Raw genomic sequence first — 21,337 nt, forward strand, 5'->3', positions numbered from 1 at the left:
ACAAACTGTCCCTGGGGCTGGGCCACCCCCTCCTGGAGCCCCGGCAGGTGAGCGCGTCCAGGTGGATGGGCGGGTGCGGTGGGTGCCCAGGGCGCATCGAGCATCGCCGCCTGGAGCGCTGCCCTTCGGGGCGCACTGAAGTCCCCCTGACCCTTCCCTTGCAGGCGGACTCCTGCACCCCAGAGCCGACCCAGTGTGGGGGTGACATGGCCCAAGGGAACAACTACTACGGGCAGACCAGCAACGGGGTGGCAGACGAGTCCCCCAACATGCTGGTGTACAGAAAGGTAAGGCTGTTTTGGAAAAAGGGGGAGAGCTGGCTTCCTGGGAATTTTCCCGGCGATGAAAGTCAAGACCAACTTTCTGGCCCGGGGTGGGTTTCCTGAACCCCAGCGCCTGCGCTGGAGGACAAGCTGGTGTCCTCACATCAGGGGTGCAGATGCAGCCAGCTGTGTCCTCACACGTCTGGGCGATTCCACAGCCTGGGATCTGTATTCAGCCATAGCGGAAAATGCGAGCGTCCCCCGTAGTCCTGGGCGTCACGCACATGATTTTGCAGCGCCCTTCATAACGTTTAGCAGCATTCCCTCTACTGTCCTTATAAGCATTTGGGTTATAATAATATAAAAGCTCACCGTGAGAAATGAAAATAAGCCCGCTGTGCTGTCCTGTGGCAAGAGGGAGTGTGGCTGCGAGTGTACGGACGGTTTAATGGTTTTCCTCCTAACCACACAATAATTCTGCTGGTATTTGTCATAGCCTAAATTGTTTTTTTTTTATCTGGTGTTATTTTTATAATTTTGCTTGTGGGTATTTATGTTATCGTGCCATATGCCCAATAAATAGATCTTTATATAATAGAGGGTTTTTTTTTTGTTTTGTTTTGTCTTTGCCACAAACCAATCTGACAGCATTCTGCATTTGACAACGGTGCTATCAGCCACACATTTCTAGATACCGAGCCACTCCAACAAAGATATATTTGAATATTGGGCACGCTTCGGAGTGATTGCGCAGGTAGCTTCACTCTGGTGCCCATCAGTATTGTTACTAAAGTTAAGGAAGCTGTGTTCTTTGTGCAACTTTTGTACTACTTGTTCCTATTGCCTTTTATGCGGGGATTATTATTATTTTTTTCTTTAGCGTATGCTCTGTAGTGCGTATTGGGCAAGATTTCTTTAGCTAACCTTAGCAATGGCTGAAAGGAAACCACACTTTGAAATTGGGAACGTTTTTAAGGACTTTGATTAGCATGAGTTCCTTGAACAGGCAGGGCGAGTTTCCATGGATGGTTCCGTTAGAGCAGGGGATAAGGGACCTTTTTTTCTGCCCAGGGCCATTTGGATATTTCTAATATTACCATAGAGGGAATGGTCAACTTAAACACTAGCCTGCTGTGTCCGGGCAGACATTTCATTAACTCACCCCTAATGCCTTGGCAGGACCAGGCCAGATGATTTCGTGGGCCTTATAGGGCCCGCGGGCCGGACATTCCCCACCCCTGAGTTAAAGGATCAGGACAAATCCAAACTTCCCTTCTGTGGGGCCCAGGATCAGGCAGAGGTGATGATGAATGTGTGGAGGGAATATTGTTATTGCTTTACTGGGAAAGTGCATGGGCATGTCGACCTGATGCTAGCTGGTTTTTTTCTCTGGGCCTCAAGGACAGCGCTATGTTGTGTACCTGTGAAGACAGTTTTATGTGTCTGTGACAGAGCATTATAATAGAAAACAAGAAGAGATTAATTGCCTGGTTTAGCCTTAAAGCATCCCAAATGGATAAAGCAAGAAAAGAATCCACTTGAGCCTAAATGATTGCTATTGTATTCCTATGTTGATTGAAATCACTGGATATTTGCTCATTCTATGCAGAGTTGGTTCTGAGAAGAACTATTTGGGTGGGGGGCAGTTGTGTGTTTTAAAATAATTTATAAGGCTTTTATTGTTTGGTGTGATTCTGAATTTTGTATTATGCAAGATATGAGCGTTAATGCCTCTATCTTATAGGTGCATGTCTTGTGGAGAGTTGAACTTTTGGGTGTGAAATTACAGTGGCTAGCTAGGTCAGACTACATTTTTTCTGTTTCACAGAACAGATTGGGGTTGAATTGATCAGACGACTGAGTTATCCTGATTCGAAATAAATTGTATAGGACATCAATCCATGTGTCTTATTTAGTCAATTATCATGAAAAAGGAGACTAGGTGTTTTAGAAACAGTTACTGGATTCTTTCGTGTATCTGCGCTTCCGGTTGCTAATTTTGAATGTACTGCATAAATTGTCTAGCACCCAATTGTGTTCAGTGCTACTTGTAAATGAATAGGCTATAATGACTTCACCGAGAAATCCAACGCCTCATCCTTTTAAGTGTTACTTATTTTTGCTGGTTAAGTTTAGAACTGCTTGTGCTTCTCATGTTGACCTCCTCTTATTAGCTCTTTGCTTAGGTTGCATGACATGTATAATTTATTTTTAGAAAAGATTTCCCTGATAAACCATCATTGGGAAAAAAACAACCCAGTTCGGTACAAATAACCACCAGATAATTTATATTAAGAAACGCAGTGTCCTTGGTTACCATTTGCTAGTTACCAAGTCCGATGGTCTGGGTCTGTGTGCACATACAACATGGCATCATGGATTTCCTGGGACCATGTTGCCTCTGACTTTTCTATCACTTGTGGTCTTTGCATGGAATATCCTCTCAGTAGAGGCCGCGTTTTCTTCTTTTTTTTTTTTATGAATCATCAAATTTTATTTTTAACTTTAAAGGGTATTCAGGTTAGGCAGTTGTCAATATTCATCTGGAGAGGGGCGTAGGCCAAATAGATGTATTCGGAGAGTACATCTGCTCCCAAAGAGTAAGCCCTGTGTCACAAATGCTTATGAATCAGGAAGTCCATCAAAGTTTTAGAAAAGACCTTCGGTCCCCCAGAACATTGCTCAATAACTGCTGAGAGGACGCAGGGAGAACTTGCTGTTCTATCGACTCTCGCCAGTTTCCCACCTCTGCCCGGCTATTCACAGAGCCCTTGCGAGTGGGTTCTGAACTACGCCTCCCCCTGCCCTGCCAGGCCGCCTCTTGTTCACTGCCAGGATTCTGCTGACTTCCACACCCTGCAGATCTGCAGAAGCTGTGTCCATTTTATCCTGGTAGCCTGCGAGTGATCCTTAAGGACATCCTTGTGCCCTGGCTGGTGTGGCTCAGTGGATAGAGTGTCGGCCTGCGGACTGCAGGGTCCCAGGTTCAGTTCAGGTCAAGGGCACATGCCCGGGTTGCAGGCTCGATCCCCACTAGGGGCGTGCAGGAGGCAGCCGATCCATGATTCTCTCTCATCATTGATGTTTCTATCTCTCCCTCTCCCTTTCTCTCTGAGAGCAATAAAAATCTATTTAAAAAAACACCCTTGTGAGGGAAACAGTGAGTGGTTACCCAAGTGGAATACACAGCAAAGAGCTCAGATGTGTGGATTTATTGTGTTCATCTGATGTCTCTCTCTGTTTGGATTATCATGATATGGATTGTAGGAATTCCTCCCAATAGCAGGAGAATTCCAGGGGGGTTTTTTTGTTTGTTTTTTGAAGAATTCCGTGGTGATGTGAGGGAAGACAGTGGGTGGAGCTTGTGGTCGCCCAGGTGGAGCGAGAGCCGCCAGAGTGAAGGGTACAGGCACAGTGATGCTACCTCCCAGTCAGGGTGGTACCTGCTCCATCTCAGATGTTTGCCGGTAGCTTTTTCACTGCGTGTGAAGCATATTGGATGTCAAAGGTATTTTTTAAAAAATCCATATGGACAAAATGCTTGCCTTACCAAATCTGTTGATTTATGCTGCGGCGAGCGGCGACCGCGTTTGGACAGGTTCAAGCCTGGGACTGATGAGAGGGCACGATCCTCCCGTGGCAAAGCCACGTGCAAGTCCAGCACAATTGTAGCCAAAGGCTGTGGCTGTGAGCTTGACCTCATGGTCCGAACCTGCGGGCCCACGTGGCTGAGTGATGTGGGCTGAGCTATTGGCCTTCAGGTTTCTAAAGTCAGGGCCTGGGAGGGGAGGCAGGCACTGGCAGAAGGAGAAATGTCTCACCATTTTTGAACGAATGTTAAAATGGAGTGCCTTCTCTGAACCAGATTATTTAAAAGCACCCTCTGTGCCGGCTGGGGTGCCGAAAATATCGAAGGGAACACTATGCACAGTATATGATTGTCTAACCACTAGGCTGTACGCCGGAAACCAGCACGGAAGAAAATCAAATCAAAAGGAAACTGCAAACAAACAAACAAAAAAAAGCACCTTTCTGGACTGGGGTGTCGTCTACTGTAAATACTGTAAACCTGAGTCTGAGTCAAGTGTAGACCTGTTTGTCCCTCGGTGACGCGCATACTGACATGCGTGTTTTTTTTTAAAATATATTTTATTGATTTTTCACAGAGAGGAAGGGAGAGAGATAGAGAGTTAGAAACATCGATGAGAGAGAAACATCGATCAGCTGCCTCCTGCACATCTCCCACTGAGGATGTGCCCGCAACCCAGGTGCATGCCCTTGACCGGAATCGAACCTGGGACCTTTCAGTCCACAGGCCGACGCTCTATCCACTGAGCCAAACCGGTTTTGGCCTGACATGGGTTTTAAGGTAGAATAGGAGCATCAGCTAAGAGATTTCCACCGAGAAGCACACAGAGACCTGTCCTGAGTAATACGTTTACGATGAACTTGGGGTGATCATGAACTTGAGTCTCCCACGGTTGAGCTGCTTCCTCCCCAAGTTGCTGCTGTCAGTGCCATTTGTGGGAAAGATGAGGATGGGCGGCCTGGATTTTATTGCCTTCGTTTTCACCTCCAACCTTCCCGAATCTGATTGACGGGAGGAACGTGCGGGCGAACAAAACAGAGGCTACCCCCGGGACTTCATTGCCTTCTAATAGCCCCTGTGGTTGCACGGCCTGATGGGAAACGGTATTTTTAGGCGGCGTGGGTGATGGGATGTGACCGCTGCCGAGAAGACGGTAATATTTTAGATTTGGACAGTTTGGCGTCTTAATAAATGTTAAGTCTCCTTGAAAACAGGATTTCGCCAAACAAGCGACACAAATAATTGGTCTCTGCTCCCTCTTTCCCACCAGCGAAGAGCAGGCGTTTAAATGTCAGGGTTACAGATTTCTGTGTTGCAAAATATCAATCTAATTATAAGATAATTGTAAGTGATAACGTGGGTAGCCAGATCTTTAGGGGAAAAAATCCTGCTTCTTTCTGCCTTTCAGCCAAGGCAGTATAAATATTTAGCTTATTCTCCTTCAAATTCCCCTTGTCTTGTTTCCTACTCAATTAACAAGGGGCTCAGGGCATTGGAACTCTAACAGACAACCATGAACTTGAATCTTGCTCCATTAAAATTGCCCCCTGGCCCAGGCTGGACAGGTGTGGCCACGGGGCCCATCTAGAAGCCTCTATTTCTCCATAGCGAAAGGGTAACTTTTCTGGATAGATTATTCTTGGCTGGTGACTCCTTTCTTTCCATAATATGAAAGATGTGCTGTTATCCTTGTTTTCTGCAAAAAATGTCTGGGGCAATGGCAGCTTTGCAGTGTTGGCTGGGTTCTTAAGAGTCGGTGGAGGCCCTCGCTGGTTTGGCTCAGTGGATAGAGTGTCGGCCTGCAGATGAAAGGGTCCCAGGTTTGATTCTGGCCAAGGGCACATGCCCAGGTTGTGGGCTCAATCCCCCCCAGAAGGGGACGTGCAGGAGGCAACCGATCAATGATTCTCTCTCATCATTGATATTTCTATTTCTCTCTCCCTTCCCCTCTGAAATCAATAAAAAATCTATATATATAAAAGCCAAGTGACCATAACAACCAGAACATCCAGTTGCTATGACGCACACTGCGACGGCCAACTGGTCTGATCGGGGCCCCTATTGGGCCCCCCCAACCTCCCGCGGCCCCTCCCCCTGGCCAGCCTGGCCCCCGAATGGTCCCCATCCCAGTTGGGGGCGGGGACGGCTGGCCAACCTCCCACTTTCCCTCCCCCAACCCCGCTGGCCTGGCCCAATCAGCCCCCATCGGGGCAGGCCGGCCGGACCCTACCTGTGCACGAATTCATGCTCCAGGCCTCTAGTGTGTATGTATATGTATGTATGTATGAATCGGTTGAGGAGCCTTCTTAGTTTAGGTCTTTTCTGGTGATTATCATCAAGTACAAGTTTTTTTTTAAGGACTCAGTATGCTGCAACGGCAGAGTGTGGGCATTGCCGTGGGCATCTTGGTTTCAAACCTTGCTTCTGCTGCTATTTGGCTGTGTGGCTGCGGGTTAGCACCTCATTTCTTTCACTTCAGACTCCCTGCCTATAACATGATGGAAAATAGCCTGGCCGGCGTGGCTCCGTGGTGGAGTGTTGATATATGAACCAGGAGGTCACGGTTCGATTCCCGGTCAGGGCACATGCCCGGGTTTCAGACTCGATCCCCAGTAGCGGGTGTGTAGGAGCCAGCCGATCCGCGATTCTCTCTCTCCCTCTCTTTTCTCTCTGACATCAGTAAGAATATATTTTAAAAAGCGATGGGACATAAAAACGTTTCCTTCCTACAGCTGTTTGATGATTAAATGAGATAGCCTCGGCAAAGTTTCCTGTGTAGAACCTAATGCATATTAGAGCCTCAGTGAATGCCTACGACTAATAATTACTAATATTGACACATGGTCTAATCATTATGATTATTTTCCTGTTATTGTTAAACACCTTGTGTGTGCCTGGGGGACCCATATGTTGAAGATAATTGAATAAAGAGAAAAAGGTGAACAGCTTAGCCGCCATTAAGGGAGCCTCCCTGGTGGTGGAGAAAGCAGATTCCGCAGGAGGCTTTGGTAACACGTTTTTATGACACTTACAGTGTTCTGTCTTGTATTATTTAGTCCTGTAGAGCTGGCTGCTGCTTTTTAATAAGCCTGTTGAGATGTTATCTTATAGATCTTTCAAGTCTGTCACAGTTTCTTCTTGGATATTATGTAAACGACATGAAGCCTTTGGTTCCAGGAATTGGAGAGATGAAGAGGAACGCAGAACACATTATTCCTAATATTTTCTCTGGCTGAAGTTTCCTACAGTCACTTCCTCTGGAAATGAATGCCTCTTGTCGCTTGCTCTAACTTGTATACATAGTATTTTGTGTGTTGACGTTTGGATTATTGTTCGTTGGAATCGTTGCCGTTTGTTGAGCGCTAACCTTGTGTCAGGTCCTGGGCGTATGGGGCATGTCTTCCTTAAAATAATGTTGCATGTTGGTCATTAGTATCCTAGCTTTATAACGAGAAAGCTGAAATCCGTGACTCATGCCAGCGGACTCATGCCCAAACTTGTTCAAGAGGTGGCAGAGTTGGTGAACTCTGTGAAGGGGAGAAGGCACCTGTCTTTCACTGCTGTGTTCCCAGCACCTAGAAAAGTGGCACATAGTAGGTGTCCCTGAGTAGTGACTGCATAAATGTACAAGAGAGTGAATGAACCGGCAGTCCGACACCCCCCGAGGGGTCCCGGATTGCGAGAGGGCGCAGGCCAGGCTGAGTGACACCACCGGTGCACGAATTCATGCACCGGGCCTCGAGTTATGAATAAAAATCTGGAAAAAAGAACTGGATTTCTCCATAAATGGAAGTGACAACATCTGAGGAGCACTTCCTTTAAACATGTTCTTTTTCTTACAGAAACGTTAGAATCTGTTGGTTCTCCGTGATTTTGTTTAAAACTGTTTCACGTGGTAATGTACAATCAGTAGTCCTTAAACATGTGTAATTATGGCACAGTTCAAACAAATACCAGAGTCAAGAAAATAATACAAAGGACCTCATGTACCCATCACATAATGTCAACACTTACAAACCGTGGATAAATATTGTTTCACTTGTACTTCCTCACTTCTGCTCTCCCCAGTAATTCTTTGGAAGCAAATATCAGAAAATATATGTCATTTAGGATATAAATTCTTAGTGTGTATATAGGGCAGCAACGAAGCTATTATTCATAAAATAGTAGCACATGGAGAAATACATGCAGTTTTATTTTTATGAAATAACTGCTTTTGGAGGTATTGGGGTGGGGCAGGCAGCCCTACATCTTTTAAAGAATCTTGTAAATGCTTCAAAAAATATCCCAGACTCTCAAGATGAGAACATTCATTGTCCGTCTTTGACCTTTAATTTGTTCCCTCACCCTTTTGTCCCCAATGTGCTGGAGTTTGGACAATATTCATGAAGATAAGAGTGTTCGCTGTATGCTGAAGGTTAAAAAAAAAAGAGATTTATTTGAATATAACCCAGAAACGTTCCTATTCACTTAGATCAGGGTAGAAAGATAAATTTCCAACGAATCCCTCCTTTCCTCTGAAATCTTGGTTTTGTGCAATGATTGGCGTGGGTCCTTTGGGATGGGAGTTTTAATGGCTTCAATCAGAAGCGGTTTATCTGTTGGGAATGGATCCCAGCTCTCCTCATTAGCTAGCATTGTGTTACCGCCTGGAAACTCGTGTGCTGCTCTTACGCTGGAAGTTCATTAGGAACTACCTCACTCACTTGTGCCCATCTGGATTGGTGTGACTCAGCGCTCACTGTCACTTTGTGAGCCCCGTAGACGTCCCCCTCCTCCATCTTCCTTTTCCTCCTCTTCTGTGATAATCGCATTCTGCATTTTCACCCGGGCACACGGCCGCTGGAATGAAGATGGCCTTTCCCAGGCTCCCAGGCCCGCCCATGTGGTCCATTCTGGACAAAGAGATGGGAACAGAAGAGGTGCGGCTCGTGTGTGGGAAGTGCCCTTTGAAAAGGGGGGTTATACGTTCCTCTTCTCCTTTTCTCACTCCTGCTTCCGGGGACGTGGTCATCGGGGCCAGGAGGGGGAAGCTGGATTGCGGAGCCACAAGAGGGACTGGGCCTGGGTCCCCGATGATTGCGGGTCAGCCTTCCGACCCGGTCTCGCTGCATCGAGTTTTATGTTAGAGAAAATCAACTTCTTTCTTATTCTTTTTTCAAGATTTCACTTTTTAGAGCAGTTTTAGGTTTACAACGAAATTGAGAGGAAGGTACAGAGATTCCTCATCTACACCCTACTCCTCCATGGGCTCCTCCATTATCAGCATTATTCAGCAGAGTGATATACTTTTACCAAGGAGGAACCTATAAATATACATATTTTAAGTGTGTGTGTGTGTGTGTGTGTGTGTGTGTGTAAATGGATTTCAGAGAGGAAGGGAGAGGGAGAGAGAGATAGACACATCCATGATGAGAAAGAATCACGGATCGGCTGCCTCCTGCACGCCCCACACTGGGGATGGAGCCCGCAACCCGGGCCTGTGCCCTGACCGGGAATTGAACCAAACCTCCTGGTTCATAGGTCGACACTCAACCACTGAGCCACACCGGCTCGGCAAGAGGGAACAACAGACAATACTTTTGTTGACTAATGTTTTATTATTAAGTAGTTCTGCAAACCAATACAAAAATGGCAGGTTTGCACTTTACCGGGTAACTTGTTGAGTTGTTACCAATCATATTTGCTCCAAATGCAGGAGCATAGTTCTGACTTTGCTCATCAGGACTAGCTGGTTGGCTTGGATACTCGGTCTCAGGCTTAATTTCTCAATGTGAAACGTGCCTGTGTTTATACCCGTAGGAGGCAGTACAGTTGACGGAAAGCTGACTTCCAAGCAGAGCTAAGTTTTTAAGATATGACCTGGACCCGGCTGGTGTGGCTCAATGGTTGAGCATCAACCTATGAACCAGAAGGTCACGGTTCCATGCCTGGGTTGCAGGCTCCGTCCCCAGAGTGGGGCATGCAAGAGGCATCTGATCAATGATTCTCTCTCATCATTGATGTTTTTCTCTCCTTCTCCCTCTCCCTTCCTCTCTGAAATCAATAAAAATATGTTAAAAAATATGATCTGGGTGCTGGAATAAGTTTTCCCTCTTGCTCAGTAACCTGAGAGATGTTATTCATCTTTCAGATTCGGAGACTGTCCTTTCCAAGTGCCGTTAGTTGCTTGCTGTGCTCTTTAATTTCATTTGGTTTAGCCCTACTTAGTAGTTTGGAGGTTGGAATAATCAATGTGCTGAAAATTAATTGCCCCATGGATATGCTTTTTGATTGTTTGGATCACCAGACCGGCAGAACCCAGCACCCTGCCTGCTGATTGTTAATGACTCCTAATATGTCATAATTTAATAATGCTTGTGGAAAAAGTGTTTGCTTTCTTTGGTGTTTGCGTATATTACAGAAGCATTGAGGAACTCAGCTGATGATTCTTGAAATGACTTTAGAACTACTGGTAGGGCCTTTTGCCAAGACATCTTCCTTTTTATTGTCATTTCCTCTTTTACAAAAGAAATAGAATGGCCATTGCATTCAAAGAAAACTGAAAATTCATGGGCTTTCTTATCCTGCTTTTTAAAAAACTGCAGTATGGAACCTGGCTGGTGTGGCTCAGTGGGTGAGCGTCGACCTATGAACCAGGAGGTCAGGGTTCGATTCCCAGTCAGGGCACAGGCCCGGGTTGCGGGCTCCATCCCCAGTGTGGGGCGTGCAAGAGGCAGCCAGTCAATGATTCTCATCCTTGATATTTCTCTCTCTCCCTCTCCCTTCCTTTCTGAAGTCAATAAAAATACATTTTAAAAAATACAGTGCATACCTTTAGATAATTGTTAAATTATCGAGATTTATGGACTCAATACAGTTGTTAAATTATCGAGATTCATGACTATTAGGCATAGTAAAAGGTTTGCCATCGTCTAACATTTAAGCAGTGTTTGCAAATGTACAAAGTGCCTTTATGAATATTCTTCATTTTAGCCCTCAGTTATCCTATGGGGGTTCTGATCCTTGTTGTGGGGGGCAGATGAGAACCCTCAGTCTCAGACGTTGTCAGGATTATGGACGAGGACCCAGGAGATGCGTTATTGTTTCAGATCCTTCCCGAGCTGGGTGTGAAGAGGGAAGGGGCTGTGAGAACGGCCAGTTCGCGTCTCCCTCCCCAGCTAGAGCCGGACCGGTCTCCCCTCTGTCTGACCTCCCTCGGGAGTTCCCGTCCTCAGGAGGAGGTCACGGTCAGACGCTCAGAGCACAATAAGTTCGTTCTTACATCGATGTAGGATCTAGTTTTCCGGGGCTCTTTCCCGCGGTGCGGATTCATATTCCTGGGTTTCCACGGCCTATGTCTAAAGACTTTTAGGCGGGGGTTCTCAACCTGTGGGTCGCGACCCCTTTGGCGGTCGAACGACCCTTTCACAGGGGTCACCTCAGACCATCCTGCCTATCAGATATTTACATGACGATTCATCACAGTAGCCACATGACAGTGATGAAGTCACCACGAGAATAATTGTATGGTTGGGTCACAACGTGAGGAACTGTATTGAAAGGGCCAGAAGGTTGAGAACCACTGCTTTCAGGGACGAACACTTCACCGAGGCAAACACCTCAGTCCTCGCTTTCCCGCCTTCTCTTCCCGGGATTAATGTGTCTGTTTCATTTCTCTCTGTCTCACATGACAGACTCATTTTCCTACCTGTCAGCCCTCCCTGGAAACGCTGACAGGGTGATGCTTCACTTAACTCCAGTCCTGTGCTTGCAATTTCCTTTACTACCCATCATATTATTACTTTTTAAAACTGCATGGGCCCTAGCTGGTGTGGCTCAGTGGATAGAGCTTCGGCCTGTGAGCTAAAGGGTCCCGGGTTCAATTCCCGGTCAGGACACAGGCCCAGGTTGCGGGCTCGATCCCCACTGGGGGCGTGCAGGAGGCAGCCGATCCGTGATTCTCTCTCATCACGGATGTTTCTATCTCTCTCCCTCTCCCTTCCTCTCTGAAATCAATAAAAATATATTTAAAAAAACGAATAAAACTGCACGGTACTCTTACAGATGTTGAAAAGTCAATCCCACAGAAATGTAGGGACTGGAGTGGAGGCTGAGGGTGCAGTGGGTGGGAGAGAAGATCAGCGAGAAAGTCTCTCAAGAACAGTTTCCGACACTAGATCGTACTCTCCGTCCACGACAGCGTTAACCTTCCCGGGCCCAGGAAATCCCTCCTCTTCCCACCAAACTCCCCTGCGTTTTATTGATGCTTCTCCGCGATGCTCATCATTTATCCTCTGGGCGTTCCCATCCATCTCTGTGCCGTGTGAATGAATGGAGAGGCACTTTGACTCCCTGACTCCAAGCTGTACGGCTCATTCTGTTCCTCTGTGAAGCATCGCTCGCTGGTCCAACCCCCCAATGAGTGGCTGTTTGTTTATATTTCTCCTGTTAGAGCAGCGGTTCTCAACCTTCCTGATGCCGCGACCCTTTCATACAGTTCCTCATGTTGTGGTGACCCCCAATGTCATCGTTACACATTGAACATCATGAAAGCATAGTGATGAATCACAAAAACAGTATGTCATTATCTATGTGTTTTCCGATGGTCTTAGGCGACCCCTGTGAAAGGGTCATTCGACCCCCAAAGGGGTCGCGACCCACAGGTTGAGAACGGCTGTGTTAGAAAGACGATGGATTAATCAAAAGTAATAAGTAAATGCAGGAATAAAACAGCAAAAAGGACGGCCAGATCTAAAACTCAGTCTTAAAAAAAAAACAACAAAAAAAAACTAAAACTCAGTCTTAGTGTATGTAAAAGTGGATAAGTCATAGTGAGACTAAAGAGAGGAGTAATAATTTTGTTGTTGTTAATCCTCACTCGGGGATTATGTTTCCGTTGATTTTTAGAGAGAGTGAAGGGGAGAGAGAGAGACAGAGAGAAACATCGATGTGAGAGAGACACATTGATTGGTTGCCTTCTGCTCGCACCCCAACCAGGGCCGGGGAACCTCCAACCAAGGTATGTATGTGCCCTTGACCGGAACGGAACCCGGGACCCTTCAGTCCTTGGGCTGACACTCTGTCCACTGAGCCAAACCAGCGAGGGCCACACAGTTCAGTACTTCCCTTTTGCATGTGAGGAGGTAAAACGTTCTAGATGCTGAGTGATTAAACCAGGGTTGCTAGCAAGTTGCAGAGTCACGACTCTGAGCACAGAGACCCACGGCCTATCAGATGTTAACATGAATACGTTGCTGTGGAAAAGTAGGGGGCTCCTTTATTTATTTTCAACAGCCTGTAAGTGAACCCACCTTCAGCCAAACCGAACTTGAAATGTTTGGAGTGCGGCAGCCCTGACGTCATAAACATTTTCATCAAAGGAGCCATTCAGTGCAGTATGGAATTTAACACACATACGGCTTGCAGTCTATTACACAAACACGTCTCCAAATGCAGACAGGATTTTCCCAGCCATATGTCCTTATTTCTGCTTTGAAAAACGTGGTCACTTTAGCGTTACCGCCGGCGCTATAATGTGATAATTACACCTTAAGAAGCCTCTTCCGTCAAAAAACCTGAAATGATGGAAGTAATTACTTGTGGGAAGAGGATCTGAAAGACATTCAGGTCCCGGATTCAGAGTTATTTTCCCTGTAGCGATTTCAATCATAGCAGCTCTCAAAATACCTGTCAGCCTGTAGGCTTGGAGCCTAAACACATCGGAGCAAATTTATTTGGGACGACGTCTGACTTTTGCTCAGGAGTCCGTGGCCTTTTCTGCTTCCCATCGTGGCACTGTCGCTTTCGTGTTCTTGTCACGTTTTACCCCTGAAGGACGCAGCTTCTCAGAGAAGCGTTTTGTGGGGATCTGGTCTGTGATCCCGCGAGTCCCGTCATGACCATGTTGACTAATGTAATGGGACCCATGTCACAGTTGGCGTCCATCCACGTGGTTTCATGGTGAACAGGGATGCTGTAGCATTTTCCTCTGGCCCGTTCCGCATTATTGAAGGCGGAATTTCAACAGCAAAAATGTTTTTCCTCTTCAGCCTGTTTTGTTCACCTCCTTCATCCTTATAATACAAATGTTTTATATTTGTATAAATACCGAGAAGATTGATCCTCACACAGTTTATTCATGACTCGTATGTCCCACAGGCTGTTGTATTTCCCCTCTGAGCCTGGGGCGTCCAGGGGTCATATCTGTGGCCGGCCTTAGATGGTAAAGGGTGGCCTGGCACGTATTACAAGGACCTACCCGTACCTATGGCTCGATGCCACTTTTTCTACTGTTATTTTTTTGCTTCCCTGGGAATTCCTAATTATTAAAATGTAATGCATCTCTGTAATGGGCCGTATATTTAAGAAATAAATAAAACATGAGCCCAGCTGGTGTGGCTCAGTGGTTGAGTGTCGACCTATGAACCAGGAGGTCACGGTTCGATTCCCGGTCAGGGCACATGCCCGGGTTGCGGGCTCCATCCCCAGTATGGAGTGTGCAGGAGGCAGCCGATCCATGATTCTCTCTCATCATGGATGTTTCTACCTTTCTCTCCCTCACCCTTCCTCTCTGAAATTAATAAAAATATATTTAAAAAAAAACCCATGACATGAATAGTTTCAATAAACTTCAAATGCGTATTTTAAATAACACGGTGAAATATAAACCATAAATACATGTAGAATTTGGTAGAGCCGCTGTGGGCAGACGTGGAGCAAGGCTGTAACAGTGAAACGGAGAGAGGATGAGACTAGCTGGAGGGTTCCGTACATTTAATCAACAGATGTTCAAATGGGGAAGAAGCCAGATGCGCCCCGAGACATGCTCTGCCTTATCCAAACCTTCCCGGGGGCCCCAAGAGGAAGGCATATGAAAAGAGGTGCTTCTTTGCTCCTCTCTCGGTTGATGGACTCACACCGCTGAGGGATTCCTTCTCCCCGGCAGTCTTTTCCAAGCAGCAGCGAGACCGAAGCTGAGGCTCCAGGAGGCACCTCTGTCTGGGTGCAGATCTTAAGGGGAAACTGAGGTTGCCAGGGCTTTGAACGGTGTTGTGGCTTTTCCATTTTAAATAACACGGTGAAATATAAACCATAAATACATGTAGAATTTGGTAGAGCCGCTGTGGGCAGACGTGGAGCAAGGCTGTAACAGTGAAATGGAGAGAGGATGAGACTAGCTGGAGGGTTCCGTACATTTAATCAGCGGATGTTCAAATGGGGAAGAAGCCAGATGCGCCCCGAGACATGCTCTGCCTTATCCAAGCCTTTCCGGGGGCCCCAAGAGGAAGGCACACGGAAAGAGGTGCTTCTTTGCTTCTCACTCAGTTGATGGACTCACACCACCGAGGGATTCCTTCTCCCCCGCAGTCTTTTCCAAGCAGAGTCAAACAGTGAATGCATAAATAAGTGGAAACCTTCCCGGGGGCCCCAAGAGGAAGGCATATGAAAAGAGGTGCTTCTTTGCTCCTCTCTCGGTTGATGGACTCACACCGCTGAGGGATTCCTTCTCCCCGGCAGTCTTTTCCAAGCAGCAGCGAGACCGAAGCTGAGGCTCCAGGAGGCACCTCTGTCTGGGTGCAGATCTTAAGGGGAAACTGAGGTTGCCAGGGCTTTGAACGGTGTTGTGGCTTTTCCGAGGTAGCTAATTGCCCTTGGCTGGGTGAGGTGGCAAAGGGATTTCTTTGTTTTATCAGGGCACATGCCAGAGTCAAACAGTGAATGCATAAATAAGTGGAACAATAGATTGATGTTCCTATCTATCTATCTATCTATCTATCTATCATTTATCTATATTTATATCTTTCTCTTCTCTTCCACCGTCTCTCAAATCCATAAAAAAAAGTAATGGCTTTTCCAAATCATCCTATTTGGCCTGGAGAGAGGAGAAAATTTACTAGGACATTTTTCTGTATGATTGGCATATATATTCTGTATCTTTCCCCCTCTCTCAATGCTTTTGCTAATTCAAGGGAGGTAAAGCGATTGTCACCTGTGAGCGGGATGTCGTCCTACAACACAAGGGACACGCGCACGCACGAGTAGCAAACCCAGGATCTGTGCGGGATGCTGTGGAGCCTGCCCGGTGGTCTCTGTAGGAAGGTTGGCAGTGACCGCAAAGGAGAAAGATCCCTTTGCCAGCGGGCTCTTGTTTTCCGCTGCCTCCTTGCTGCAGGGGCCTGTCGAGAGCAGTTTAAGTGACGTTATTATGAACTTCTGGGGTCTGCCCACAGGATCTGGGCAGATTATGATGTTCTGGAGTTTGGGTTCTGTTTCAGGAATCCTTCGTTCAGGGTTTCAGGACCTCGGCCAGCTCCATAAAGTAGCATCTACTAATACTTGTCTTGGGCATTTTCATTTGCTTTTTTTTAAAATTGTCTTCACCTTGTACTTCACCTTTTTGTACTTCCTCAGAACCTTAAAGGGCACTGCCTCTCTCCTGCTGGTCTAATTCCAAATTTTTGAGATTGGAATCTGATGACCTAGTTTATCTTTCAGTGCTTGGGCAGAGGTTTGTCACTGCCTAATGAGCGCCTTGGCTGCCCTGAGTGAGGGCCCAGTTTTTATTCTTATCACGGGACCGAAGGGGAAGGAGAAGATTGTGGTTTTAGACCTGATCCCCCAGGCTGGCCTGTTCGGCAAGGTGGGTGGGGGACACAGGGTCTGACAGGTACCTCTCCGGTTCACAGGAGAAAGGTGTATTTTGCAAATGCATGGCTGGTGGAGAGAAAGAAATTATCATAACACCCGTTGGTATCTAAAACTAGAGGCCCGTGCATGAATGCATGGACACCCCAAGGTGGGGGGGTCATTGGGGGCAGGGCTGTGGCCAACCAGGGGGAGGGGCCAGGGGCAGTTGGTGGGCCAGCCCCGCCCCCTGGTCAAACTTTGGTCGAACTTTCAGTCGAGTGGACAATTTGCATATTACCCTTTTATTATATAGAATATTGTGCATTAGCCAAAACCTGGTGTATTCACTGGCACTTAATATAACCACAGAAACAAATTATCAAGACATTTTATCACATAATCAGATGCTTTGGTTCTTAAACTTCTTTTTATTTCCAAATAAAATATCGGAGTAGTTTGAGGGTTGCGCTGCATGAGAATAAATCCGGTATTTAAATGACTACATTAACAAAAAATGCTGTGGCTTTCGTTTGCTGCTTCGATAAGATTTACATCTTGTTCTTGCTGTCAGATGAATTCAGTAATTATTTTCTCTCTCAGCCCTGCCAAATTGATTTCTACTTTTCAGAGTACTCTGAGACCCGTAGCATAACAATTGAAGGTCTGCGCACGAATTGTGATTCTATTTGTATTTGTTCCTCCGGTGGGAATTCATGAGTTATAATATCTTTATCTCACATTTTATAGAATATTTTTTGCCCGAGAAAAGGAAAACCATTGACAATATGAGCATATGGCACTGATATTTAGCTACTCTATCATGTAGTGGCCTAGCGTCTTGAATAGTAATCGTGTCGGCATTACCATTTGATGCCATAAGGACCTTAACATTTTCTGTGGTCGGATCTTAAAGAATGTCTGAGGGGTTGCTTAGCATCATGGCTCAGTTCACCCATAAAGGGCAATGCATGCAGCTGAGAATTAAATTCAGAGTGGCAGATAATAGCAAACTGTTTAACTTGAATTTATTCAAGTAGGATATTCAAGCATCGGAATTTTTTTCATTATCTTTTTTATATGGAAAATAAACAAGTGGCAGATGAAGTGCTATCTATATTCACTCAGACAACTTCTGATATCAGTTATAGGGTGAACAGAGTCAACCAATATCTTTCAACATCTAAAACTATCAAATAATGATAGTGGATAGGTGTGATATGTGGAGAAATGAAATAATCCTTGAGTCTTCTGGATAAATTTTTCAAATATATTTTTATTCATTTTAGAGAGGAAAGGAGAGGGAGAGAGAGAGAAACATTAATGATGAGAGAGAATCATGGATCGGCTGCCTCCTGCACATTCCCCAGCGGGGACCGAGCCCAGAACCCGGGCATGTGCCCTGACGGGGAATCGAACTGTGACCTCCTGGTTTATAGGTCGATGCTCAACCACTGACCCATGCTAGCTGGGATCTCTTTCTTTTCATTTATCCTAATTAAAAATAATACTTGTCTTTCTCCAACCCAACAGTGATACGTGACCTTAATGGAAACGTGGACAACATAGAAAAAATAAAATAAAACAGTATTTATAATCCCTGCATTTAGACACACCAGTGACATTCCTATTTTGGTGTATTTTCTTATAGATCTAAAAAAAAAATCAACATTTAACTGATACCAATGATATTTTCATGTGTTCTTGTATTTTTTAATGTATTTCATGTCTACATTCGATGAATGCAGAAGATGAAGAAAATTAAAGAATATGACAATAAATCATCATTAAATGGCATTTCTTCTAGAAATGGAGGAGGAAGTTAACATTTATGGAAAACCTCCTGGGTTTCTCATATTAAATATTCTCGGTCAATGACGTTCAAGTTGGCAGGGGGACTCAGACGCCAATCTCTAGAAGATGGGAGGTGTCTGTGGGCGCTGTCCTATCTGCATGGATTTCCTGTGGCAGCTTTGGCGTTTCACTGCATCATTTTTTAACAATCTGAGGAATCACTTGGAGAAAAAAAGAATCGCTAATGAGCCCGATGTCTTACTGGAGTCATGTACGCCTCATTGCCCTTCGTCTGATCATCTCTTTTCACTTTGGTGTTAGAAAGTCAAATACCATGTATTTTTAAAGGGTTGAGCCCATGCAGCCTTTTAGGCAGCTCACTGAATAGCCAAACACTTACTGCTTTATCACGATTTAAAAATAACACAGATTTTGGCTTTTTCTGTTTTTAAAACAGCAGTCCAATCCTGCAGGTCTTCATATGGAAGCACTTAAATGTTGGCAAGTGCCTCATGCATCTAAGAATACTTTAAAATGCTATCAGATCTGACTCTAAGGTGGAGAGCTCTTGGAGGCCATCCACCCAATATATTCCATCCAAGTCGTATTTTATACTTAAAAGTGAGCCCGGCTGCTGTGGCTCAGGGGCTGAGCATTGATCTATGAACCAGGAGGTCACGGTTCGATTCCCGGTCAGGGCACAGGCCCGGGTTGCAGGCTCCATCCCCATTAGGGGGCGTGCAGGAGGCAGCCGATCCATGATTCTCTCTCATTGTTGAGGTTTCTCTCTCTTTCTCTCCCTCTCCCTTCCTCTCTGAAATCAATAAAAAGAATATTTTTTTAAAAAGTGGCCCTAGCCAGGTTGGGGCAGGTGCAGGAGGCAATCCATCGATGTGCTTCTCTCACATCGATATTTCTTTCCTTTCCTCTCTCTTCCACTCTCTCTCTAAAAATCAATGGAAAAATATTCTCAGGTGAGGATTAAAAAAAAAGAGTACAGCTCCATTTGAGTCTCATCCTCTGTAATTGTGGTAGTAATGCCTGTAATGGGTTACCACCCACGTTTTCCCTCTTTCTCACCTTTCAAGTCAACCCATTGTAAGGCACACTGTCTTTCAGAGGAATGAGTCACAAGCTGCACAATAATCCGCAGATTCTGTGCATAATTACAGCCAAATTACTAGAAATAATATTTCCAAAATGTGCCAGCCCCCATTCTGAGTATGGAGGTGTTTGCTCCATGATATTTTATAGAGGGCGCATACTTCATTCTGTGGAGAGCCCCTGATGGTCTTCTCCCCCACCCCAAACCCATCACCGGAGTCCTGGTGGCTGGGAGTGTGGTCCTTAGTGTGGTGGGTTCTCAGGGTCCAGGGTTGGATTCAGGGTTTGGCCCAAGAAAAGGAATCTTCTCTTTTTTTAAAAAAAAATATATTTTTATTGATTTCAGAGAGGAAGGGAGAGGGAGAGAGAGAGAGATAGAAACATCAACCATGAGAGAGAATCATGGATCGGCTGCCTCCTGCATGCCCCACAGTGGAGATCAAGCCCACTACCTGGGCCTGTGGCCTTGACCGGAATCAAACCCGGGACCGCAGGCCGACGCTCTGTCCACTGAGCCTAACCAGCTAGGAAAGTGGCAGGAATCTTAAAGATTACTTAGCTACGTAGCCCACGCCCTCGGATGTACTTACTAGGTGAGCACAGTCCTTCCTGGGTCTCTCAGGAAGTAGACCAGCTGATGTAAGACAACTCGCTCTGTCCTAGGGCGGATGTCTACTTCATCCAGGCGCCCTACACACCTTAGTGCAAAAACACCAGGTTGCTTGTTTTTCCCCCATATTCCTTAGCAGTGAACAAGTTAAACAAAACGGAAGCATTAGACTATAGCTGAGTTGGAAGCTGATATATATATATATATATATATTTGGGGGGGGGGAGGTAGGAGGGGTTTCTATTTTAAATACCAATGGGATAACAGCTACTTTTCTCCTCCATGGACTAGACGGGGTTTGACCGGGCGACCGGGCTGGCCTTGTTTCTCCCTTCCGGTCACTCCACCCTGGGCTGCAGGCTGGAGAGAGCGCTCGGTGCCTCCTCACCCCTTCCTCTCATCTCCCTGGCAACTGCAGCAGCACTGTGTCTGGTGGCATCGCTGTCCGAAGGGGCCCTTGAAAGAGAATCCAGTTCACTGTGCGCTCACTTGCTCCTCAGGTCCCCCAGGTCAGGATGTGCCCCCACACACGCACCCGTGGAGCCTAGCACCCCCACAGTGAACTCAGTTGTTGGAATGAGGTGGGGAGCGGACCACATCTCCCCGTTGCTTCCTCTGTCTGTACCCTGAGGCCCAGGGAACCCATGACGTTCACCAAGGACACCTGGGGGGAGCTTTGGATCTTGGAAGGATCCCATTCACCAGTAATTCATTCAGAAATATTGACTGGCCATTGAAGGGAGGCAGACAGTGCGGGTCCTGGGAGACACAGCACAGACACAACACAAGCGAGGATCCCACGTGGGTGGAATTTCTATTCCAGTGCAGAGACGTTCACGTCTTGATGGCGGTCATGGACGGGGCCCCGCAGAAGGCTTGCCATACAACGGGTGATGGCTGGCCTGTCCTCTCTTCTTCTCCGTCCTTAATTTTCATTTCCTAAAGGACACCTGTGCCTGTTGGTTGGTTTGAATGAATAACGGAAGCTCTCTTAGCATCCGCGGCGACCTTTGGGTGAGTTAATAGGAATCTATTGAAAGCCTCTTGTCTGCTGTGGCTCGTAGGACGGACCAGGATAACTGATGCACTCCGGACCAGTGGACGCTTCTTTTTGTACCGTGTGCACGTGTGTGTGTGTGTGTGTGTGTGTGTGTGTATTCATCTCCCTTGGCGGTTGGTTGCACCGAATTCCCATTAGATTAGAATCTTCCTCCGGGTGGCGTTACTAATAGGTCAGTGAATTGAATAAGTTTTTCTTTTTTCTTTTTTTAAATATATATTTTATTGCTTTTTTACAGAGAGGAAGGGAGAGGGATAGAGAGTTAGAAACATCGATTGAGAGAGAAACATCGATCAGCTGCCCACTGCACA

At 46.2% G+C, this 21,337-nt stretch overlaps 1 protein-coding gene across 1 annotated transcript in view; it reads left to right on the forward strand.

Annotated features, from left to right (window-relative positions):
* Positions 1-145: 145 nt before the first annotated feature.
* RGS7 (regulator of G-protein signaling 7) overlaps positions 146-21,337 on the forward strand; it is a 121,445-nt gene continuing 100,253 nt past the window's right edge. Inside the window, 1 exon segment of the mRNA XM_015560010.1 lies at positions 146-287. Within this exon segment, the coding sequence (XP_015415496.1) occupies positions 207-287 (81 nt within the window). The 5' untranslated portion in view covers positions 146-206.

Source organism: Myotis davidii, unplaced genomic scaffold, assembly GCF_000327345.1.
Source record: "Myotis davidii unplaced genomic scaffold, ASM32734v1 scaffold875, whole genome shotgun sequence".
Lineage (NCBI taxonomy): Eukaryota > Metazoa > Chordata > Mammalia > Chiroptera > Vespertilionidae > Myotis > Myotis davidii.